This window comes from Heptranchias perlo, chromosome 3, assembly GCF_035084215.1.
Source record: "Heptranchias perlo isolate sHepPer1 chromosome 3, sHepPer1.hap1, whole genome shotgun sequence".
Lineage (NCBI taxonomy): Eukaryota > Metazoa > Chordata > Chondrichthyes > Hexanchiformes > Hexanchidae > Heptranchias > Heptranchias perlo.
Window position 1 is genome coordinate 129631650 of NC_090327.1, and position 19433 is coordinate 129651082.

The following is a 19433-nucleotide window of genomic DNA, read 5'->3' on the forward strand; positions in this document are numbered from 1 at the left end:
ATATTCCCAAATATGCATATTTTTCAGAATTCCACAACAAAAGATCATATTTGTTTCCAATGCACCAGTTAATTATCATTCCAAAATATGGAAAACACTGGATTATTTTTATTAATAGAATTTATAAATGGACTGTAGTCTATAGTTTTCTTTCATATATGAGCATGGTACGTGTTATTTTATTAAGTCCCTCCTGCATCAAATTTATTAAGAAAATATGTGCAAATGTATCAACTGCCATCACTGTATCTCATCAGACAAATTATTTTTAGTATGAAATAAATAAGATTATTGTTGAAAAAGTCGAGATCTTCAACCGCCATATTTCAAGTAAGGGTCTTTTTTTCTTGATGCCAAAACATACACGACTGTATTTTTACATTTTCCACACAGTACATTTACTTTTGGTCAGAATCTTGGAACCTCTGCAACTGCTTCTTTTCACAGCTGAAACAGCCCATATTATCTCCTGGGGGGGTGGGGGGGGGGGGAATGGAGAGATTGAAGGATATCAGGGCTGGGGAACGGAACATTTTCCCACTTTGGATGCCCAGTATTAGTACTGAACACTCTAAGTCAGGTTATCAGGGCCGATACAAAGAAAGGCTCCATGTAATTATTAAACAACGTACTCTAATCCCAACTTCATTACAGAACCCATTCTGCACCAGGGCGAACTTATCCACTGCCACAATAGCAATCTTCTTTTTTTAAACCTTGGAGTGAAAATGCCCATTAATGGACAGTTGCAAGCTGTGTATCCATGCAAGTCAAATTAAGGACAATAAGCATGCTGTTGATCGATGATGCTACATCAAATGCTTTTCACGTAGGAATTTTACTTTGAGATGAAAGGAGATTTATCGCCAATCAGCTTGGGTTGTATTTGAACCAAAATGTGTTAGCCCAACACGTTAGCCATTTCTTTCGGTGCAATGGCGTAAAGTTTCCAGTCCCAGCAGTAAAGTGGGAGAACCAGCGTGTATCATGCTTAACACTTGCCGACTTTCAGGTGAGCCAACTTCCAGTCATTGCCCTAACTCATTACTCGGATTGAGCTCCCGGTCTTTATTGGCCCCGGTACTAAAACCTTGCCAAATGGGAATGGGAAATTAAGGAATGTTGCAAAGATTTAAATAGATACAGGCATTTAAAAAGGTATGTGGCCATATAGATGGGAGCAAAAATTGTTGCCACCTTTACAAGGGCAGTAATTCTTTCAAATTTATTTTTCAGACTTTACAAAAGCTGTATAGGGCATAAAAAGTAGCTGGCAAATGTGTAGGCAAGAAATAGAGTCTGTGGGCAAATGAAGGAGTGATGCAGCCCTCCTAAACCTCTGTTTGTTGTCTGGTAAAGTGGAGCTGCTGCTGCACGTAGTGCGAGGAGGTTGCTCTGTTTGGCAATGCAGGGCACCCTCCTCAGAGCACAGCAGTGCAGTACTATAGCAGAAAGTTCCATCTCCTTCCACATCCGTTTTCAAGTCGTGATACCTGCACGACTTGAAAACAGATGTGGAAGAAGATGGAACAGCTTAAGGAAACTGCCAAGAAAAGAGTACCCAACAGTACCATTTACCAGGGATGCATGTCCCAAGAATACATGCCACAAAGTGTTGCCCAGCACGCATTTAGCTGCTGCCCATGCCGAGTGCTCACATAGCTTTATAGCTCTTTCACTGCTAACCATTCATACCCACACTCCAGCAGCCCACACATTCAAGCTGCAGCTTACAAACAAAAGTCTTGGCATACTCACATCTTCAAAAGGCTTCACGCATAAAACCATTATAACACGGCCTAACTGCCCAATGCTTGGTCATTTACTGACACACAGGATGGGCTGTATGTTGAGCATATATATGTACTTCTTCAACTTACAGTATCTGAAGACTACTACGATAGCGGCATAAGATGGCCCAAAATACAAGAGAATAGACCCAAAGTAGAGGAAGTCTCAACAATTACAATCCTTGCTTTCTCTTGGAGGAGGTCACTCTGGACATCTTTTCATATAAGAGCATGGAGGGGAATAGGGCAAGATGAGGCGACGAGTTTCCCCAAGCTCAAGGCACATCTGGTTCTTACATCCAGAGTTACAGCAGGTAGGCTGGCAGATTTTCAATTTTGCCAAACAATCAAGCAAGCTCTGTGGCTGTTACTAAGGAGTTCACTAAATTTTCTAATTTATCACTGCGGCAATCATGAAAATTAATGTAAATTCAAATAGTGTTAGTTAAATTTCTTGCATTCTGCAAATACGTAAGGGATAGAAATTCGCCTCGGGCAGCATCGTGTTGGTTGCCCTTAGATAGTCGGCCGATGCCATACCGTCTGTTTTGCGCTCTGCCCAAGTCGAGTTTCTACCCCAGATATTTTATCCATTCTGTGCTACATAGTTTAATAGTTAATCACCAAATTTATGTATATAAACATTCAAACTCCTTTTTTTTTATTTCGTTCATGGGATGTGGGCGTCACTGGCGAGGCCGGCATTTATTGCCCATCCCTAGTTGCCCTTGAGAAGGTGGTGGTGAGCCGCCTTCTTGAACCGCTGCAGTCCGTTTGGTGAAGGTTCTCCCACAGTGCTGTTAGGAAGGGAGTTCCAGGATTTTGACCCAGCGACGATGAAGGAACGGCGATATATTTCTAAGTCGGGATGGTGTGTGACTTGGAGGGGAACGTGCAGGTGGTATTGTTCCCATGTGCCTGCTGCCCTTGTCCTTCTAGGTGGTAGAGGTCGCAGGTTTGGGAGATGCTGCAGTACATCCTGTGGATGGTACACACTGCAGCCACAGTACGCCAGTGGTGAATAGAGTGAATGTTAAGGGTGGTGGATGGGGTGCATATAATCATTCAAACTCAAAAACAGATACATTTGATAATTTTATAGGCTATTGCTCAGCCTGGTCCATTTGTTTAGTGTAAGATTACAAATATTGTACATGAAGCATCAAGTCAGATATAGTAAGAGCACCAACCTCTAGATTGCCATCTTTAAATGCCACTGTCTGGATCTCATTGACCAGGCTGGTTGTAGTAAAGAGCACTGCCTGTTGTTCACCATCAATTGTGACAGCTGCCTGAATAATTCCTTCTTTAGACAGGATTCTCCACAAGTCAAATTTCTGCTCGTTAGTTGGGCTTTTTAAACGTAGGGTGGCAACAAAAACATAAGAAGGAGGAAGACCTTCTGGAAAAATGTCTCTGGAAATATATAAACAATATTATTACATTTTATATACTTAAACTAACAGAGGAAAATGTGGGCTCTGATTTCATAATTGTACATCTGCATTTTTCACAGATACCTGCTGTAAACCAACCAAGAACTGTTTTATAAAGTTTAGTGTCCTGGCAATGCATTTGAGGGCCATGACTGTTCTTTGTTTTATTGCATTCTTAAACTCTTGCTTCAACTTTATTGGGACCTAATTTATTAGAAACATAGTTACCAAATTGCCAGTTTGGAAAAAAGTGTAAAACTTCAAAAAGGGCTCCCACTCCAGTAGGACAATACATACCAACATATGAAAAGGACAAGAAAAGATCATGAAGCCTACACTATCCAGTCGACAGTGCAGTCTCACATACCATTTACCCACTCTCCAGTAATGCTATCCCATGGGACAGGCAATAAAAACCAAAAGCAATCTTTCGCCAATCTAGGAAAAACTGAGAAATTCCTCTCTAACTTACTAAGACAATCAAGCAAGCTTCAGGAGATCAGAGTTGCCCATTGACTCATCACTAATCACAGATAACTAGCAACTTATCACCTGTAACTGGAAATGTCCTCTCCTGTCAGGAATATGTCAAATTTCCTTTTAAAGGAGTGTAGCGACTCCATGCTCACCACATATCTCAACTGTATGTTCCACAGGGTGATGACTCTCTGTGAAAAGGAATACATCCTGACATCGAACCTATCTCTGCCTATGGATTTTATTGGGATGACCCCAAATCCTACCATCACTATCCATTCCAAACAACGTAGAGGGGAAATAGATCATGGACGATAGCCTGTTCTTTTTGCACTATCAGGAAAGAATGTCGGGCAGGGTGGAAAACTGGAAAGAACATCGGGCAGGGAGTAAAACGGGAAAGAACCTCGGGCGGAGTGCAAAACGGGAAAGAACCTCGGGCGGAGTGCAAAACGGGAAAGAACCTCGGGCAGGGAGTAAAACGGGAAAGAACCTCGGGCAGGGAATAAAACGGGAAAGAACCTCGGGCAGGGAATAAAACGGGAAAGAACCTCGGGCGGAGTGCAAAACGGGAAAGAATCTCGGGCAGAGTGCAAAACGGGAAAGAACCACGGGCAGGGAATAAAACGGGAAAGAATCTCGGGCAGGGAATAAAACGGGAAAGAACCTCAGGCAGGGAATAAAACAGGAAAGAACCTCGGGCAGGGAGTAAAACGGGAAAGAACATCGGGCAGTGTGTAAAACGGGAAAGAACCTCGGGCAGAGTGCAAAATGGGAAAGAACCTCGGGCAGGGAGTAAATTGGGAAAGAACCTCGGGCAGAGTGTAAAACGGGAAAGAACCTCGGGCAGGGAGTAAAACGGGAAAGAACCTCGGGCAGAGTGTAAAACGGGAAAGAACCTCGGGCAGAGTGTAAAATGGGAAAGAACCTCGGGCAGAGTGTAAAACGGAAAAGAACCTCGGGCAGAGTGTAAAACGGGAAAGAACCTCGGGCAGGGAGTAAAACGGGAAAGAACCTCGGGCAGAGTGTAAAACGGGAAAGAACCTCGGGCAGAGTGTAAAACGGGAAAGAACCTCGGGCAGAGTGTAAAACGGGAAAGAACCTCGGGCAGAGTGTAAAACGGGAAAGAACCTCGGGCGGGAGTAAAACGGGAAAGAACCTCGGGCAGGGAGTAAAACGGGAAGGAACCTCGGGCAGGGAGCAAATCAGGAAAGAACCTCGGGCAGAGTGTAAAACGGGAAAGAACCTCGGGCAGGGAGTAAAACAGGAAAGAACCTCAGGCGGAGTGTAAAACGGGAAAGAACCTCGGGCAGGGAGTAAATTGGGAAAGAACCTCGGGCAGAGTGTAAAACGGGAAAGAACCTCGAGCAGGGAGTAAAACGGGAAAGAACCTCAGGCAGAGTGTAAAACGGGAACGAACATCGGGCAGGGAGTAAAATGGGAACGAACCTCGGGCACGGAGTAAAACAGGAAAGAACCTCGGGCAGAGTGTAAAACGGGAAAGAACCTCGAGCAGGGAGTAAAACGGGAAAGAACCTCGGGCAGAGTGTAAAACGGGAAAGAACCTCGAGCAGGGAGTAAAACGGGAAAGAACCTCGGGCAGAGTGCAAAACGGGAAAGAACATCGAGCAGGGAGTAAAACGGGAACGAACCTCGGGCAGAGTGTAAAACGGGAAAGAACCACGGGCAGGGAGTAAAACGGGAAAGAACCTCGGGCAGAGTGTAAAACGGGAACGAACCTCGGGCAGAGTGTAAAACGGGAAAGAACTTCGTGCAGAGTGTAAAATGGGAAAGAAACTCGGGCAGAGTGTAAAACGGGAACGAACCTCGGGCAGAGTGTAAAACGGGAAAGAACTTCGTGCAGAGTGTAAAATGGGAAAGAAACTCGGGCAGAGTGTAAAACGGGAACGAACCTCGGGCAGAGTGTAAAACGGGAAAGAACCTCGGGCAGAGTGTAAAACGGGAAAGAACCTCGTGCAGAGTGTAAAATGGGAAAGAAACTCGGGCAGAGTGTAAAACGGGAACGAACCTCGGGCAGGGAGTAAAACGGGAAAGAACCTCGGGCAGAGTGTAAAACGGGAAAGAACCTCGGGCAGGGAGTAAAACGGGAAAGAATCTCGGGCAGAGTGTAAAACGGGAACGAACCTCGGGCAGGGAGTAAAACGGGAAAGAACCTCGGGCAGAGTGTAAAACGGGAAAGAACCTGGGGCAGGGAGTAAAACGGGAAAGAATCTCGGGCAGAGTGTAAAACGGGAAAGAACCTCGGGCAGGGAGTAAAATGGGAACGAACCTCGGGCATGGAGTAAAACGGGAAAGAACCTCGGGCAGGGTGTAAAATGGGAAAGAACCTCGGGCAGAGTGTAAAACGGGAAAGAACCTCGGGCAGAGTGTAAAACGGGAAAGAACCTCGGGCAGAGTGTAAAACGGGAACGAACCTCGGACAGAGTGTAAAACGGGAAAGAACCTGGGGCAGGATGTAAAACGGGAAAGAACCTCGGGCAGGGAGTAAAACGGGAAAGAACCTCGGGCAGGGAGTAAAACGGGAAAGAACCTCGGGCAGAGTGGAAAATGGGAAAGAACCTCGGGCAGGGAGTAAAACGGGAAAGAACCTCGGGCAGGGTGTAAAACGGGAAGAACCTCGCGCAGAGTGTAAAACGGGAAAGAACCTCGGGCAGGGAGTAAAACGGGAAAGAACCTCGGGCAGAGTGTAAAACGGGAACGAACCTCGGGCAGGGAGTAAAATGGGAACGAACCTCGGGCACGGAGTAAAACAGGAAAGAACCTCGGGCAGAGTGTAAAACGGGAAAGAACCTCGAGCAGGGAGTAAAACGGGAAAGAACCTCGGGCAGAGTGTAAAACAGGAAAGAACCTCGAGCAGGGAGTAAAACGGGAAAGAACCTCGGGCAGAGTGTAAAACGGGAAAGAACCTCGAGCAGGGAGTAAAACGGAAAAGAACCTCGGGCAGAGTGTAAAACGGGAACGAACCTCGGGCAGAGTGTAAAACGGGAAAGAACCTCGGGCAGAATGTAAAATGGGAAAGAACCTCGGGCAGAGTGTAAAACGGGAACGAACCTCGGGCAGGGAGTAAAAAGGGAAAGAACCTCGGGCAGAGTGTAAAACGGGAAAGAACCTCGGGCAGAGTGTAAAACGGGAAAGAACCTCGAGCAGGGAGTAAAACGGGAAAGAACCTCGGGCAGAGTGTAAAACGGGAAAGAACCTCGGGCAGGGAGTAAAACGGGAAAGAACCTCGGGCAGGGAGTAAAATGGGAACGAACCTCGGGCACGGAGTAAAACAGGAAAGAACCTCGGGCAGGGAATAAAACGGGAAAGAACCTCAGGCAGAGTGCAAAACGGGAAAGAACCTCGGGCAGAGTGTAAAACGGGAAAGAACCTCGGGCAGGGAGTAAAATGGGAAAGAACCTCGGGCAGAGTGTAAAACGGGAAGGAACCTCGAGCAGGGAGTAAAACGGGAAAGAACCTCGGGCAGAGTGTAAAACAGGAACGAACATCGGGCAGGGAGTAAAATGGGAACGAACCTCGGGCCGGGAGTAAAACAGGAAAGAACCTCGGGCAGAGTGTAAAACGGGAAAGAACCTCGAGCAGGGAGTAAAACGGGAAAGAACCTCGGGCAGAGTGTAAAACGGGAAAGAACCTCGAGCAGGGAGTAAAACGGGAAAGAACCTCGGGCAGAGTGTAAAACGGGAAAGAACCTCGAGCAGGGAGTAAAACGGGAACGAACCTCGGGCAGAGTGTAAAACGGGAAAGAACCACGGGCAGGGAGTAAAACGGGAAAGAACCTCGGGCAGAGTGTAAAACGGGAACGAACCTCGGGCAGAGTGTAAAACGGGAAAGAACTTCGTGCAGAGTGTAAAATGGGAAAGAAACTCGGGCAGAGTGTAAAACGGGAACGAACCTCGGGCAGAGTGTAAAACGGGAAAGAACCTCGGGCAGAGTGTAAAACGGGAAAGAACCTCGGGCAGAGTGTAAAACGGGAACGAACCTCGGGCAGAGTGTAAAACGGGAAAGAACCTCGTGCAGAGTGTAAAATGGGAAAGAAACTCGGGCAGAGTGTAAAACGGGAACGAACCTCGGGCAGGGAGTAAAACGGGAAAGAACCTCGGGCAGAGTGTAAAACGGGAAAGAACCTCGGGCAGGGAGTAAAACGGGAAAGAATCTCGGGCAGAGTGTAAAACGGGAAAGAACCTCGGGCAGGGAGTAAAATGGGAACGAACCTCGGGCAGGGTGTAAAATGGGAAAGAACCTCGGGCAGAGTGTAAAACGGGAAAGAACCTCGGGCAGAGTGTAAAACGGGAAAGAACCTCGGGCAGAGTGTAAAACGGGAACGAACCTCGGGCAGAGTGTAAAACAGGAACGAACATCGGGCAGGGAGTAAAATGGGAACGAACCTCGGGCACGGAGTAAAACAGGAAAGAACCTCGGGCAGAGTGTAAAACGGGAAAGAACCTCGGGCAGGGAGTAAAACGGGAAAGAACCTCGGGCAGAGTGTAAAACGGGAAAGAACCTCGAGCAGGGAGTAAAACGGGAAAGAACCTCGGGCAGAGTGTAAAATGGGAAAGAACCTCGAGCAGGGAGTAAAACGGGAACGAACCTCGGGCAGAGTGTAAAACGGGAAAGAACCACGGGCAGGGAGTAAAACGGGAAAGAACCTCGGGCAGAGTGTAAAACGGGAACGAACCTCGGGCAGAGTGAAAAACGGGAAAGAACTTCGTGCAGAGTGTAAAATGGGAAAGAAACTCGGGCAGAGTGTAAAACGGGAACGAACCTCGGGCAGAGTGTAAAACGGGAAAGAACCTCGGGCAGAGTGTAAAACGGGAAAGAACCTCGGGCAGAGTGTAAAACGGGAACGAACCTCGGGCAGAGTGTAAAACGGGAAAGAACCTCGGGCAGGGAGTAAAACGGAAAAGAACCTCGGGCAGAGTGTAAAACGGGAACGAACCTCGGGCAGAGTGTAAAACGGGAACGAACCTCTGGCAGAGTGTAAAACGGGAAAGAACCTCGAGCAGGGAGTAAAACGGAAAAGAACCTCGGGCAGAGTGTAAAACGGGAACGAACCTCGGGCAGAGTGTAAAACGGGAAAGAACCTCGGGCAGAGTGTAAAATGGGAAAGAACCTCGGGCAGAGTGTAAAACGGGAAAGAACCTCGGGCAGAGTGTAAAACGGGAAAGAACCTCGGGCAGGGAGTAAAACGGGAAAGAACCTCGGGCAGAGTGTAAAACGGGAACGAACCTCGGGCAGAGTGTAAAACGGGAACGAACCTCGGGCAGAGTGTAAAACGGGAAAGAACCTCGGGCAGGGAGTAAAACGGGAAAGAACCTCGGGCAGAGTGTAAAACGGGAAAGAACCTCGGGCAGAGTGTAAAACGGGAAAGAACCTCGGGCAGGGAGTAAAACGGGAAAGAACCTCGGGCAGAGTGTAAAACGGGAAAGAACCTCGTGCAGAGTGTAAAATGGGAAAGAACCTCGGGCAGAGTGTAAAACGGGAAAGAACCTCGGGCAGGGAGTAAAACGGGAAAGAATCTCGGGCAGAGTGTAAAACGGGAAAGAACCTCGGGCAGGGAGTAAAATGGGAACGAACCTCGGGCAGGGTGTAAAATGGGAAAGAACCTCGGGCAGAGTGTAAAACGGGAAAGAACCTCGGGCAGAGTGTAAAACGGGAAAGAACCTCGGGCAGAGTGTAAAACGGGAACGAACCTCGGGCAGAGTGTAAAACAGGAACGAACATCGGGCAGGGAGTAAAATGGGAACGAACCTCGGGCACGGAGTAAAACAGGAAAGAACCTCGGGCAGAGTGTAAAACGGGAAAGAACCTCGGGCAGGGAGTAAAACGGGAAAGAACCTCGGGCAGAGTGTAAAACGGGAAAGAACCTCGAGCAGGGAGTAAAACGGGAAAGAACCTCGGGCAGAGTGTAAAACGGGAAAGAACCTCGAGCAGGGAGTAAAACGGGAACGAACCTCGGGCAGAGTGTAAAACGGGAAAGAACCACGGGCAGGGAGTAAAACGGGAAAGAACCTCGGGCAGAGTGTAAAACGGGAACGAACCTCGGGCAGAGTGAAAAACGGGAAAGAACTTCGTGCAGAGTGTAAAATGGGAAAGAAACTCGGGCAGAGTGTAAAACGGGAACGAACCTCGGGCAGAGTGTAAAACGGGAAAGAACCTCGGGCAGAGTGTAAAACGGGAAAGAACCTCGGGCAGAGTGTAAAACGGGAACGAACCTCGGGCAGAGTGTAAAACGGGAAAGAACCTCGGGCAGGGAGTAAAACGGAAAAGAACCTCGGGCAGAGTGTAAAACGGGAACGAACCTCGGGCAGAGTGTAAAACGGGAACGAACCTCGGGCAGGGAGTAAAACGGAAAAGAACCTCGGGCAGAGTGTAAAACGGGAACGAACCTCGGGCAGAGTGTAAAACGGGAAAGAACCTCGGGCAGAGTGTAAAATGGGAAAGAACCTCGGGCAGAGTGTAAAACGGGAAAGAACCTCGGGCAGAGTGTAAAACGGGAAAGAACCTCGGGCAGGGAGTAAAACGGGAAAGAACCTCGGGCAGAGTGTAAAACGGGAACGAACCTCGGGCAGAGTGTAAAACGGGAACGAACCTCGGGCAGAGTGTAAAACGGGAAAGAACCTCGGGCAGGGAGTAAAACGGGAAAGAACCTCGGGCAGAGTGTAAAACGGGAAAGAACCTCGGGCAGAGTGTAAAACGGGAAAGAACCTCGGGCAGGGAGTAAAACGGGAAAGAACCTCGGGCAGAGTGTAAAACGGGAAAGAACCTCGGGCAGGGAGTAAAACGGGAAAGAACCTCGGGCAGGGAGTAAAATGGGAACGAACCTCGGGCACGGAGTAAAACAGGAAAGAACCTCGGGCAGAGTGTAAAACGGGAAAGAACCTCGGGCAGGGAGTAAAACGGGAAAGAACCTCGGGCAGAGTGTAAAACGGGAAAGAACCTCGGGCAGGGAGTAAAACGGGAACGAACCTCGGGCACGGAGTAAAACAGGAAAGAACCTCGGGCAGAGTGTAAAACGGGAAAGAACCTCGGGCAGAGTGTAAAACGGGAAAGAACCTCGGGCAGGGAGTAAAATGGGAACGAACCTCGGGCACGTAGTAAAACAGGAAAGAACCTCGGGCAGAGTGTAAAACGGGAAAGAACCTCGGGCAGGGAGTAAAACGGGAAAGAACCTCGGGCAGAGTGTAAAACGGGAAAGAACCTCGGGCAGGGAGTAAAACGGGAACGAACCTCGGGCAGAGTGTAAAACGGGAAAGAACCTCGGGCAGAGTGTAAAACGGGAAAGAACCTCGGGCAGGGAGTAAAACGGGAAAGAACCTCGGGCAGGGAGTAAAATGGGAAAGAACCTCGGGCAGGGAATAAAACGGGAACGAACCTCGGGCAGAGTGTAAAACGGGAAAGAACCTCGGGCAGGGATTAAAACGGGAAAGAACCTCGGGCATGGAGTAAAATGGGAAAGAACCTCGGGCAGGGAGTAAAACGGGAACGAACCTCGGGCAGGGAGTAAAATGGGAAAGAACCTCGGGCAGAGTGTAAAACGGGAAAGAACCTCGGGCAGGGAGTAAAACGGGAAAGAACCTCAGGCGGAGTGTAAAACGGGAAAGAACCTCGGGCAGAGTGTAAAACGGGAAAGAACCTCGGGCAGAGTGTAAAACGGGAAAGAACCTCAGGCAGAGTGTAAAACGGGAAAGAACCTCAGGCGGAGTGTAAAACGGGAAAGAACCTCGGGCAGAGTGTAAAACGGGAAAGAACCTCGGGCAGAGTGTAAAACGGGAAAGAACCTCGGGCAGCGAGTAAAACGGGAAAGAACCTCGGGCAGAGTGTAAAACGGGAAAGAACCTCGGGCAGGGAATAAAACGGGAAAGAACCTCGGGCAGAGTGTAAAACGGGAAAGAACCTCGGGCAGGGAGTAAAACGGGAAAGTACCTCGGGCAGAGTGTAAAACGGGAACGAACCTCGGGCAGAGTGTAAAACGGAAAAGAACCTCGGGCAGAGTGTAAAACGGGAACGAACCTCGGGCAGAGTGTAAAACGGGAAAGAACCTCGGGCAGAGTGTAAAATGGGAAAGAACCTCGGGCAGAGTGTAAAACGGGAAAGAACCTCGGGCAGAGTGTAAAACGGGAAAGAACCTCGGGCAGGGAGTAAAACGGGAAAGAACCTCGGGCAGAGTGTAAAACGGGAACGAACCTCGGGCAGAGTGTAAAACGGGAACGAACCTCGGGCAGAGTGTAAAACGGGAAAGAACCTCGGGCAGGGAGTAAAACGGGAAAGAACCTCGGGCAGAGTGTAAAACGGGAAAGAACCTCGGGCAGAGTGTAAAACGGGAAAGAACCTCGGGCAGGGAGTAAAACGGGAAAGAACCTCGGGCAGAGTGTAAAACGGGAAAGAACCTCGGGCAGGGAGTAAAACGGGAAAGAACCTCGGGCAGGGAGTAAAATGGGAACGAACCTCGGGCACGGAGTAAAACAGGAAAGAACCTCGGGCAGAGTGTAAAACGGGAAAGAACCTCGGGCAGGGAGTAAAACGGGAAAGAACCTCGGGCAGAGTGTAAAACGGGAAAGAACCTCGGGCAGGGAGTAAAACGGGAACGAACCTCGGGCACGGAGTAAAACAGGAAAGAACCTCGGGCAGAGTGTAAAACGGGAAAGAACCTCGGGCAGAGTGTAAAACGGGAAAGAACCTCGGGCAGGGAGTAAAATGGGAACGAACCTCGGGCACGTAGTAAAACAGGAAAGAACCTCGGGCAGAGTGTAAAACGGGAAAGAACCTCGGGCAGGGAGTAAAACGGGAAAGAACCTCGGGCAGAGTGTAAAACGGGAAAGAACCTCGGGCAGGGAGTAAAACGGGAACGAACCTCGGGCAGAGTGTAAAACGGGAAAGAACCTCGGGCAGAGTGTAAAACGGGAAAGAACCTCGGGCAGGGAGTAAAACGGGAAAGAACCTCGGGCAGGGAGTAAAATGGGAAAGAACCTCGGGCAGGGAATAAAACGGGAACGAACCTCGGGCAGAGTGTAAAACGGGAAAGAACCTCGGGCAGGGATTAAAACGGGAAAGAACCTCGGGCATGGAGTAAAATGGGAAAGAACCTCGGGCAGGGAGTAAAACGGGAACGAACCTCGGGCAGGGAGTAAAATGGGAAAGAACCTCGGGCAGAGTGTAAAACGGGAAAGAACCTCGGGCAGGGAGTAAAACGGGAAAGAACCTCAGGCGGAGTGTAAAACGGGAAAGAACCTCGGGCAGAGTGTAAAACGGGAAAGAACCTCGGGCAGAGTGTAAAACGGGAAAGAACCTCAGGCAGAGTGTAAAACGGGAAAGAACCTCAGGCGGAGTGTAAAACGGGAAAGAACCTCGGGCAGAGTGTAAAACGGGAAAGAACCTCGGGCAGAGTGTAAAACGGGAAAGAACCTCGGGCAGCGAGTAAAACGGGAAAGAACCTCGGGCAGAGTGTAAAACGGGAAAGAACCTCGGGCAGGGAATAAAACGGGAAAGAACCTCGGGCAGAGTGTAAAACGGGAAAGAACCTCGGGCAGGGAGTAAAACGGGAAAGTACCTCGGGCAGAGTGTAAAACGGGAACGAACCTCGGGCAGAGTGTAAAACGGGAAAGAACCTCGGGCAGAGTGAAAAACGGGAACGAACCTCGGGCGGAGTGTAAAACGGGAAAGAACCTCGGGCAGAGTGTAAAACGGGAAAGAACCTCGGGCGGAGTGTAAAACGGGAAAGAACCTCGGGCAGAGTGTAAAACGGGAAAGAACCTCGGGCTGAGTGTAAAACGGGAAAGAACCTCGGGCAGAGTGTAAAACGGGAAAGAACCTCAGGCAGAGTGTAAAACGGGAAAGAACCTCAGGCGGAGTGTAAAACGGGAAAGAACCTCAGGCGGAGTGTAAAACGGGAAAGAACCTCGGGCAGAGTGTAAAACGGGAAAGAACCTCGGGCAGAGTGTAAAACGGGAAAGAACCTCGGGCAGAGTGTAAAACGGGAAAGAACCTCGGGCAGGGAGTAAAACGGGAACGAACCTCGGGCAGAGTGTAAAACGGGAAAGAACCTCGGGCAGGGAGTAAAACGGGAACGAACCTCGGGCAGAGTGTAAAACGGGAAAGAACCTCGGGCAGAGTGTAAAACGGGAAAGAACCTCGGGCAGGGAGTAAAATGGGAAAGAACCTCGGGCAGAGTGTAAAACGGGAAAGAACCTCGGGCAGGGAGTAAAACGGGAAAGAACCTCGGGCAGAGTGTAAAACGGGAAAGAACCTCGGGCAGGGAATAAAACGGGAAAGAACCTCGGGCAGAGTGTAAAACGGGAAAGAACCTCGGGCGGAGTGAAAAACGGGAACGAACTTCGGGCAGAGTGTAAAACGGGAAAGAACCTCGGGCAGAGTGTAAAACGGGAAAGAACCTAGGGCAGATTGTAAAACGGGAAAGAACCTCGGGCGGAGTGAAAAACGGGAACGAACCTCGGGCAGAGTGTAAAACGGGAAAGAACCTCGGGCAGAGTGTAAAACGGGAAAGAACCTCGGGCAGAGTGTAAAACGGGAACGAACCTCGGGCAGGGAGTAAAACGGGAAAGAACCTCGGGCAGGGAGTAAAACGGGAACGAACCTCGGACAGGGAGTAAAACGGGAAAGAACCTCGGGCATGGTGTAAGACGGGAACGAACCTCGGGCAGGGAGTAAAACGGGAACGAACCTCGGGCAGAGTGTAAAACGGGAAGGAACCTCGGGCATGGAATAAAATGGGAAAGAACCTCGGGCAGAGTGTGAAACGGGAAAGAAACTCGGGCAGAGTGTAAAACGGGAAAGAACCTCGGGCAGAGTGTAAAACGGGAAAGAACCTTTGGCGGAGTGTAAAACGGGAACGAACCTCAGGCGGAGTGTAAAACGGGAAAGAACCTCAGGCGGAGTGTAAAACGGGAAAGAACCTCAGGCGGAGTGTAAAACGGGAAAGAACCTCAGGCAGAGTGTAAAACGGGAAAGTACCTCGGGCAGAGTGTAAAACGGGAAAGAACCTCGGGCAGAGTTTAATACGGGAAAGAACCTCGGGCAGGGAGTAAAACGGGAAAGAACCTCGGGCAGAGTGTAAAACGGGAAAGAACCTCAGGCGGAGTGTAAAACGGGAAAGAACCTCGGGCAGATTGTAAAACGGGAAAGAACCTCAGGCAGAGTGTAAAACGGGAAAGAACCTGAGGCGGAATGTAAAACGGGAAAGAACCTCAGGCAGAATGTAAAACGGGAAAGAACCTCGGGCGGAGTGTAAAACGGGAAAGAACCTCGGGCAGAGAGTAAAACGGGAAAGAACCTCAGGCAGAGTGTAAAACGGGAAAGAACCTCGGGCAGGGAGTAAAACGGGAAAGAACCTCGGGCAGGGAATAAAACGGGAAAGAACCTCGGGCAGAGTGTGAAACGGGAAAGAACCTCGGGCAGGGAGTAAAACGGGAACGAACCTCGGGCAGAGTGTAAAACGGGAAAGAACCTCGGGCAGAGTGTAAAACGGGAAAGAACCTCGGGCAGAGTGTAAAACGGGAAAGAACCTCGGGCAGGGAGTAAAACGGGAACGAACCTCGGGCAGAGTGTAAAACGGGAAAGAACCTCGGGCAGGGAGTAAAACGGGAACGAACCTCGGGCAGAGTGTAAAACGGGAAAGAACCTCGGGCAGAGTGTAAAACGGGAAAGAACCTCGGGCAGGGAGTAAAACGGGAAAGAACCTCGGGCAGAGTGTAAAACGGGAAAGAACCTCGGGCAGGGAGTAAAACGGGAAAGAACCTCGGGCAGAGTGTAAAACGGGAAAGAACCTCGGGCAGGGAATAAAACGGGAAAGAACCTCGGGCAGAGTGTAAAACGGGAAAGAACCTCGGGCGGAGTGAAAAACGGGAACGAACCTCGGGCAGAGTGTAAAACGGGAAAGAACCTCGGGCAGAGTGTAAAACGGGAAAGAACCTCGGGCAGATTGTAAAACGGGAAAGAACCTCGGGCGGAGTGAAAAACGGGAACGAACCTCGGGCAGAGTGTAAAACGGGAAAGAACCTCGGGCAGAGTGTAAAACGGGAAAGAACCTCGGGCAGAGTGTAAAACGGGAACGAACCTCGGGCAGGGAGTAAAACGGGAAAGAACCTCGGGCAGGGAGTAAAACGGGAACGAACCTCGGGCAGAGTGTAAGACGGGAACGAACCTCGGGCAGGGAGTAAAACGGGAAAGAACCTCGGGCAGAGTGTAAAACGGGAAAGAACCTCGGGCAGGGAGTAAACGGGAAAGTACCTCGGGCAGAGTGTAAAACGGGAACGAACCTCGGGCAGAGTGTAAAACGGGAAAGAACCTCGGGCAGAGTGAAAAACGGGAACGAACCTCGGGCGGAGTGTAAAACGGGAAAGAACCTCGGGCAGAGTGTAACACGGGAAAGAACCTCGGGCGGAGTGTAAAACGGGAAAGAACCTCGGGCAGAGTGTAAAACGGGAAAGAACCTCGGGCTGAGTGTAAAACGGGAAAGAACCTCGGGCAGAGTGTAAAACGGGAAAGAACCTCGGGCAGAGTGTAAAACGGGAAAGAACCTCAGGCGGAGTGTAAAACGGGAAAGAACCTCAGGCGGAGTGTAAAACGGGAAAGAACCTCGGGCAGAGTGTAAAACGGGAAAGAACCTCGGGCAGAGTGTAAAACGGGAAAGAACCTCGGGCAGAGTGTAAAACGGGAAAGAACCTCGGGCAGGGAGTAAAACGGGAACGAACCTCGGGCAGAGTGTAAAACGGGAAAGAACCTCGGGCAGGGAGTAAAACGGGAACGAACCTCGGGCAGAGTGTAAAACGGGAAAGAACCTCGGGCAGAGTGTAAAACGGGAAAGAACCTCGGGCAGGGAGTAAAATGGGAAAGAACCTCGGGCAGAGTGTAAAACGGGAAAGAACCTCGGGCAGGGAGTAAAACGGGAAAGAACCTCGGGCAGAGTGCAAAACGGGAAAGAACCTCGGGCAGGGAATAAAACGGGAAAGAACCTCGGGCAGAGTGTAAAACGGGTAAGAACCTCGGGCGGAGTGAAAAACGGGAACGAACTTCGGGCAGAGTGTAAAACGGGAAAGAACCTCGGGCAGAGTGTAAAACGGGAAAGAACCTCGGGCAGATTGTAAAACGGGAAAGAACCTCGGGCGGAGTGAAAAACGGGAACGAACCTCGGGCAGAGTGTAAAACGGGAAAGAACCTCGGGCAGAGTGTAAAACGGGAAAGAACCTCGGGCAGAGTGTAAAACGGGAACGAACCTCGGGCAGGGAGTAAAACGGGAAAGAACCTCGGGCAGGGAGTAAAACGGGAACGAACCTCGGACAGGGAGTAAAACGGGAAAGAACCTCGGGCATGGTGTAAGACGGGAACGAACCTCGGGCAGGGAGTAAAACGGGAACGAACCTCGGGCAGAGTGTAAAACGGGAAGGAACCTCGGGCATGGAATAAAATGGGAAAGAACCTCGGGCAGAGTGTGAAACGGGAAAGAAACTCGGGCAGAGTGTAAAACGGGAAAGAACCTCGGGCAGAGTGTAAAACGGGAAAGAACCTTTGGCGGAGTGTAAAACGGGAACGAACCTCAGGCGGAGTGTAAAACGGGAAAGAACCTCAGGCGGAGTGTAAAACGGGAAAGAACCTCAGGCGGAGTGTAAAACGGGAAAGAACCTCAGGCAGAGTGTAAAACGGGAAAGTACCTCGGGCAGAGTGTAAAACGGGAAAGAACCTCGGGCAGAGTTTAATACGGGAAAGAACCTCGGGCAGGGAGTAAAACGGGAAAGAACCTCGGGCAGAGTGTAAAACGGGAAAGAACCTCAGGCGGAGTGTAAAACGGGAAAGAACCTCGGGCAGAGTGTAAAACGGGAAAGAACCTCAGGCAGAGTGTAAAACGGGAAAGAACCTGAGGCGGAGTGTAAAACGGGAAAGAACCTCAGGCAGAATGTAAAACGGGAAAGAACCTCGGGCGGAGTGTAAAACGGGAAAGAACCTCGGGCAGAGAGTAAAACGGGAAAGAACCTCAGGCAGAGTGTAAAACGGGAAAGAACCTCGGGCAGGGAGTAAAACGGGAAAGAACCTCGGGCAGGGAATAAAACGGGAAAGAACCTCGGGCAGAGTGTGAAACGGGAAAGAACCTCGGGCAGGGAGTAAAACGGGAACGAACCTCGGGCAGAGTGTAAAACGGGAAAGAACCTCGGGCAGAGTGTAAAACGGGAAAGAACCTCGGGCAGAGTGTAAAACGGGAAAGAACCTCGGGCAGGGAGTAAAACGGGAACGAACCTCGGGCAGAGTGTAAAACGGGAAAGAACCTCGGGCAGGGAGTAAAACGGGAACGAACCTCGGGCAGAGTGTAAAACGGGAAAGAACCTCGGGCAGAGTGTAAAACGGGAAAGAACCTCGGGCAGGGAGTAAAACGGGAAAGAACCTCGGGCAGAGTGTAAAACGGGAAAGAACCTCGGGCAGGGAGTAAAACGGGAAAGAACCTCGGGCAGAGTGTAAAACGGGAAAGAACCTCGGGCAGGGAATAAAACGGGAAAGAACCTCGGGCAGAGTGTAAAACGGGAAAGAACCTCGGGCGGAGTGAAAAACGGGAACGAACCTCGGGCAGAGTGTAAAACGGGAAAGAACCTCGGGCAGAGTGTAAAACGGGAAAGAACCTCGGGCAGATTGTAAAACGGGAAAGAACCTCGGGCGGAGTGAAAAACGGGAACGAACCTCGGGCAGAGTGTAAAACGGGAAAGAACCTCGGGCAGAGTGTAAAACGGGAAAGAACCTCGGGCAGAGTGTAAAACGGGAACGAACCTCGGGCAGGGAGTAAAACGGGAAAGAACCTCGGGCAGGGAGTAAAACGGGAACGAACCTCGGGCAGAGTGTAAGACGGGAACGAACCTCGGGCAGGGAGTAAAACGGGAAAGAACCTCGGGCAGAGTGTAAAACGGGAAAGAACCTCGGGCAGGGAGTAAACGGGAAAGTACCTCGGGCAGAGTGTAAAACGGGAACGAACCTCGGGCAGAGTGTAAAACGGGAAAGAACCTCGGGCAGAGTGAAAAACGGGAACGAACCTCGGGCGGAGTGTAAAACGGGAAAGAACCTCGGGCAGAGTGTAACACGGGAAAGAACCTCGGGCGGAGTGTAAAACGGGAAAGAACCTCGGGCAGAGTGTAAAACGGGAAAGAACCTCGGGCTGAGTGTAAAACGGGAAAGAACCTCGGGCAGAGTGTAAAACGGGAAAGAACCTCAGGCAGAGTGTAAAACGGGAAAGAACCTCAGGCGGAGTGTAAAACGGGAAAGAACCTCAGGCGGAGTGTAAAACGGGAAAGAACCTCGGGCAGAGTGTAAAACGGGAAAGAACCTCGGGCAGAGTGTAAAACGGGAAAGAACCTCGGGCAGAGTGTAAAACGGGAAAGAACCTCGGGCAGGGAGTAAAACGGGAATGAACCTCGGGCAGAGTGTAAAACGGGAAAGAACCTCGGGCAGGGAGTAAAACGGGAACGAACCTCGGGCAGAGTGTAAAACGGGAAAGAACCTCGCGCAGGGAGTAAAACGGGAACGAACCTCGGGCAGAGTGTAAAACGGGAAAGAACCTCGGGCAGAGTGTAAAACGGGAAAGAACCTCGGGCAGGGAGTAAAATGGGAAAGAACCTCGGGCAGAGTGCAAATCGGGAAAGAACCTCGGGAAGGGAGTAAAACGGGAAAGAACCTCGGGCAGAGTGTAAAACGGGAAAGAACCTCGGGCAGGGAATAA

The 19433-nt window shown here is 50.3% G+C and overlaps 1 protein-coding gene across 1 annotated transcript in view; it reads right to left on the bottom strand.

Annotated features, from left to right (window-relative positions):
• The window catches only part of LOC137308829 (collagen alpha-1(XXI) chain-like), a 79277-nt gene that overhangs the window by 14567 nt on the left and 45277 nt on the right, over positions 1-19433 (bottom strand). The window contains exon 5 of the mRNA XM_067977293.1: positions 2981-3206. Coding sequence (XP_067833394.1) covers positions 2981-3206 — 226 coding nt within the window. The remainder of the gene's footprint in view (positions 1-2980; positions 3207-19433) is intronic.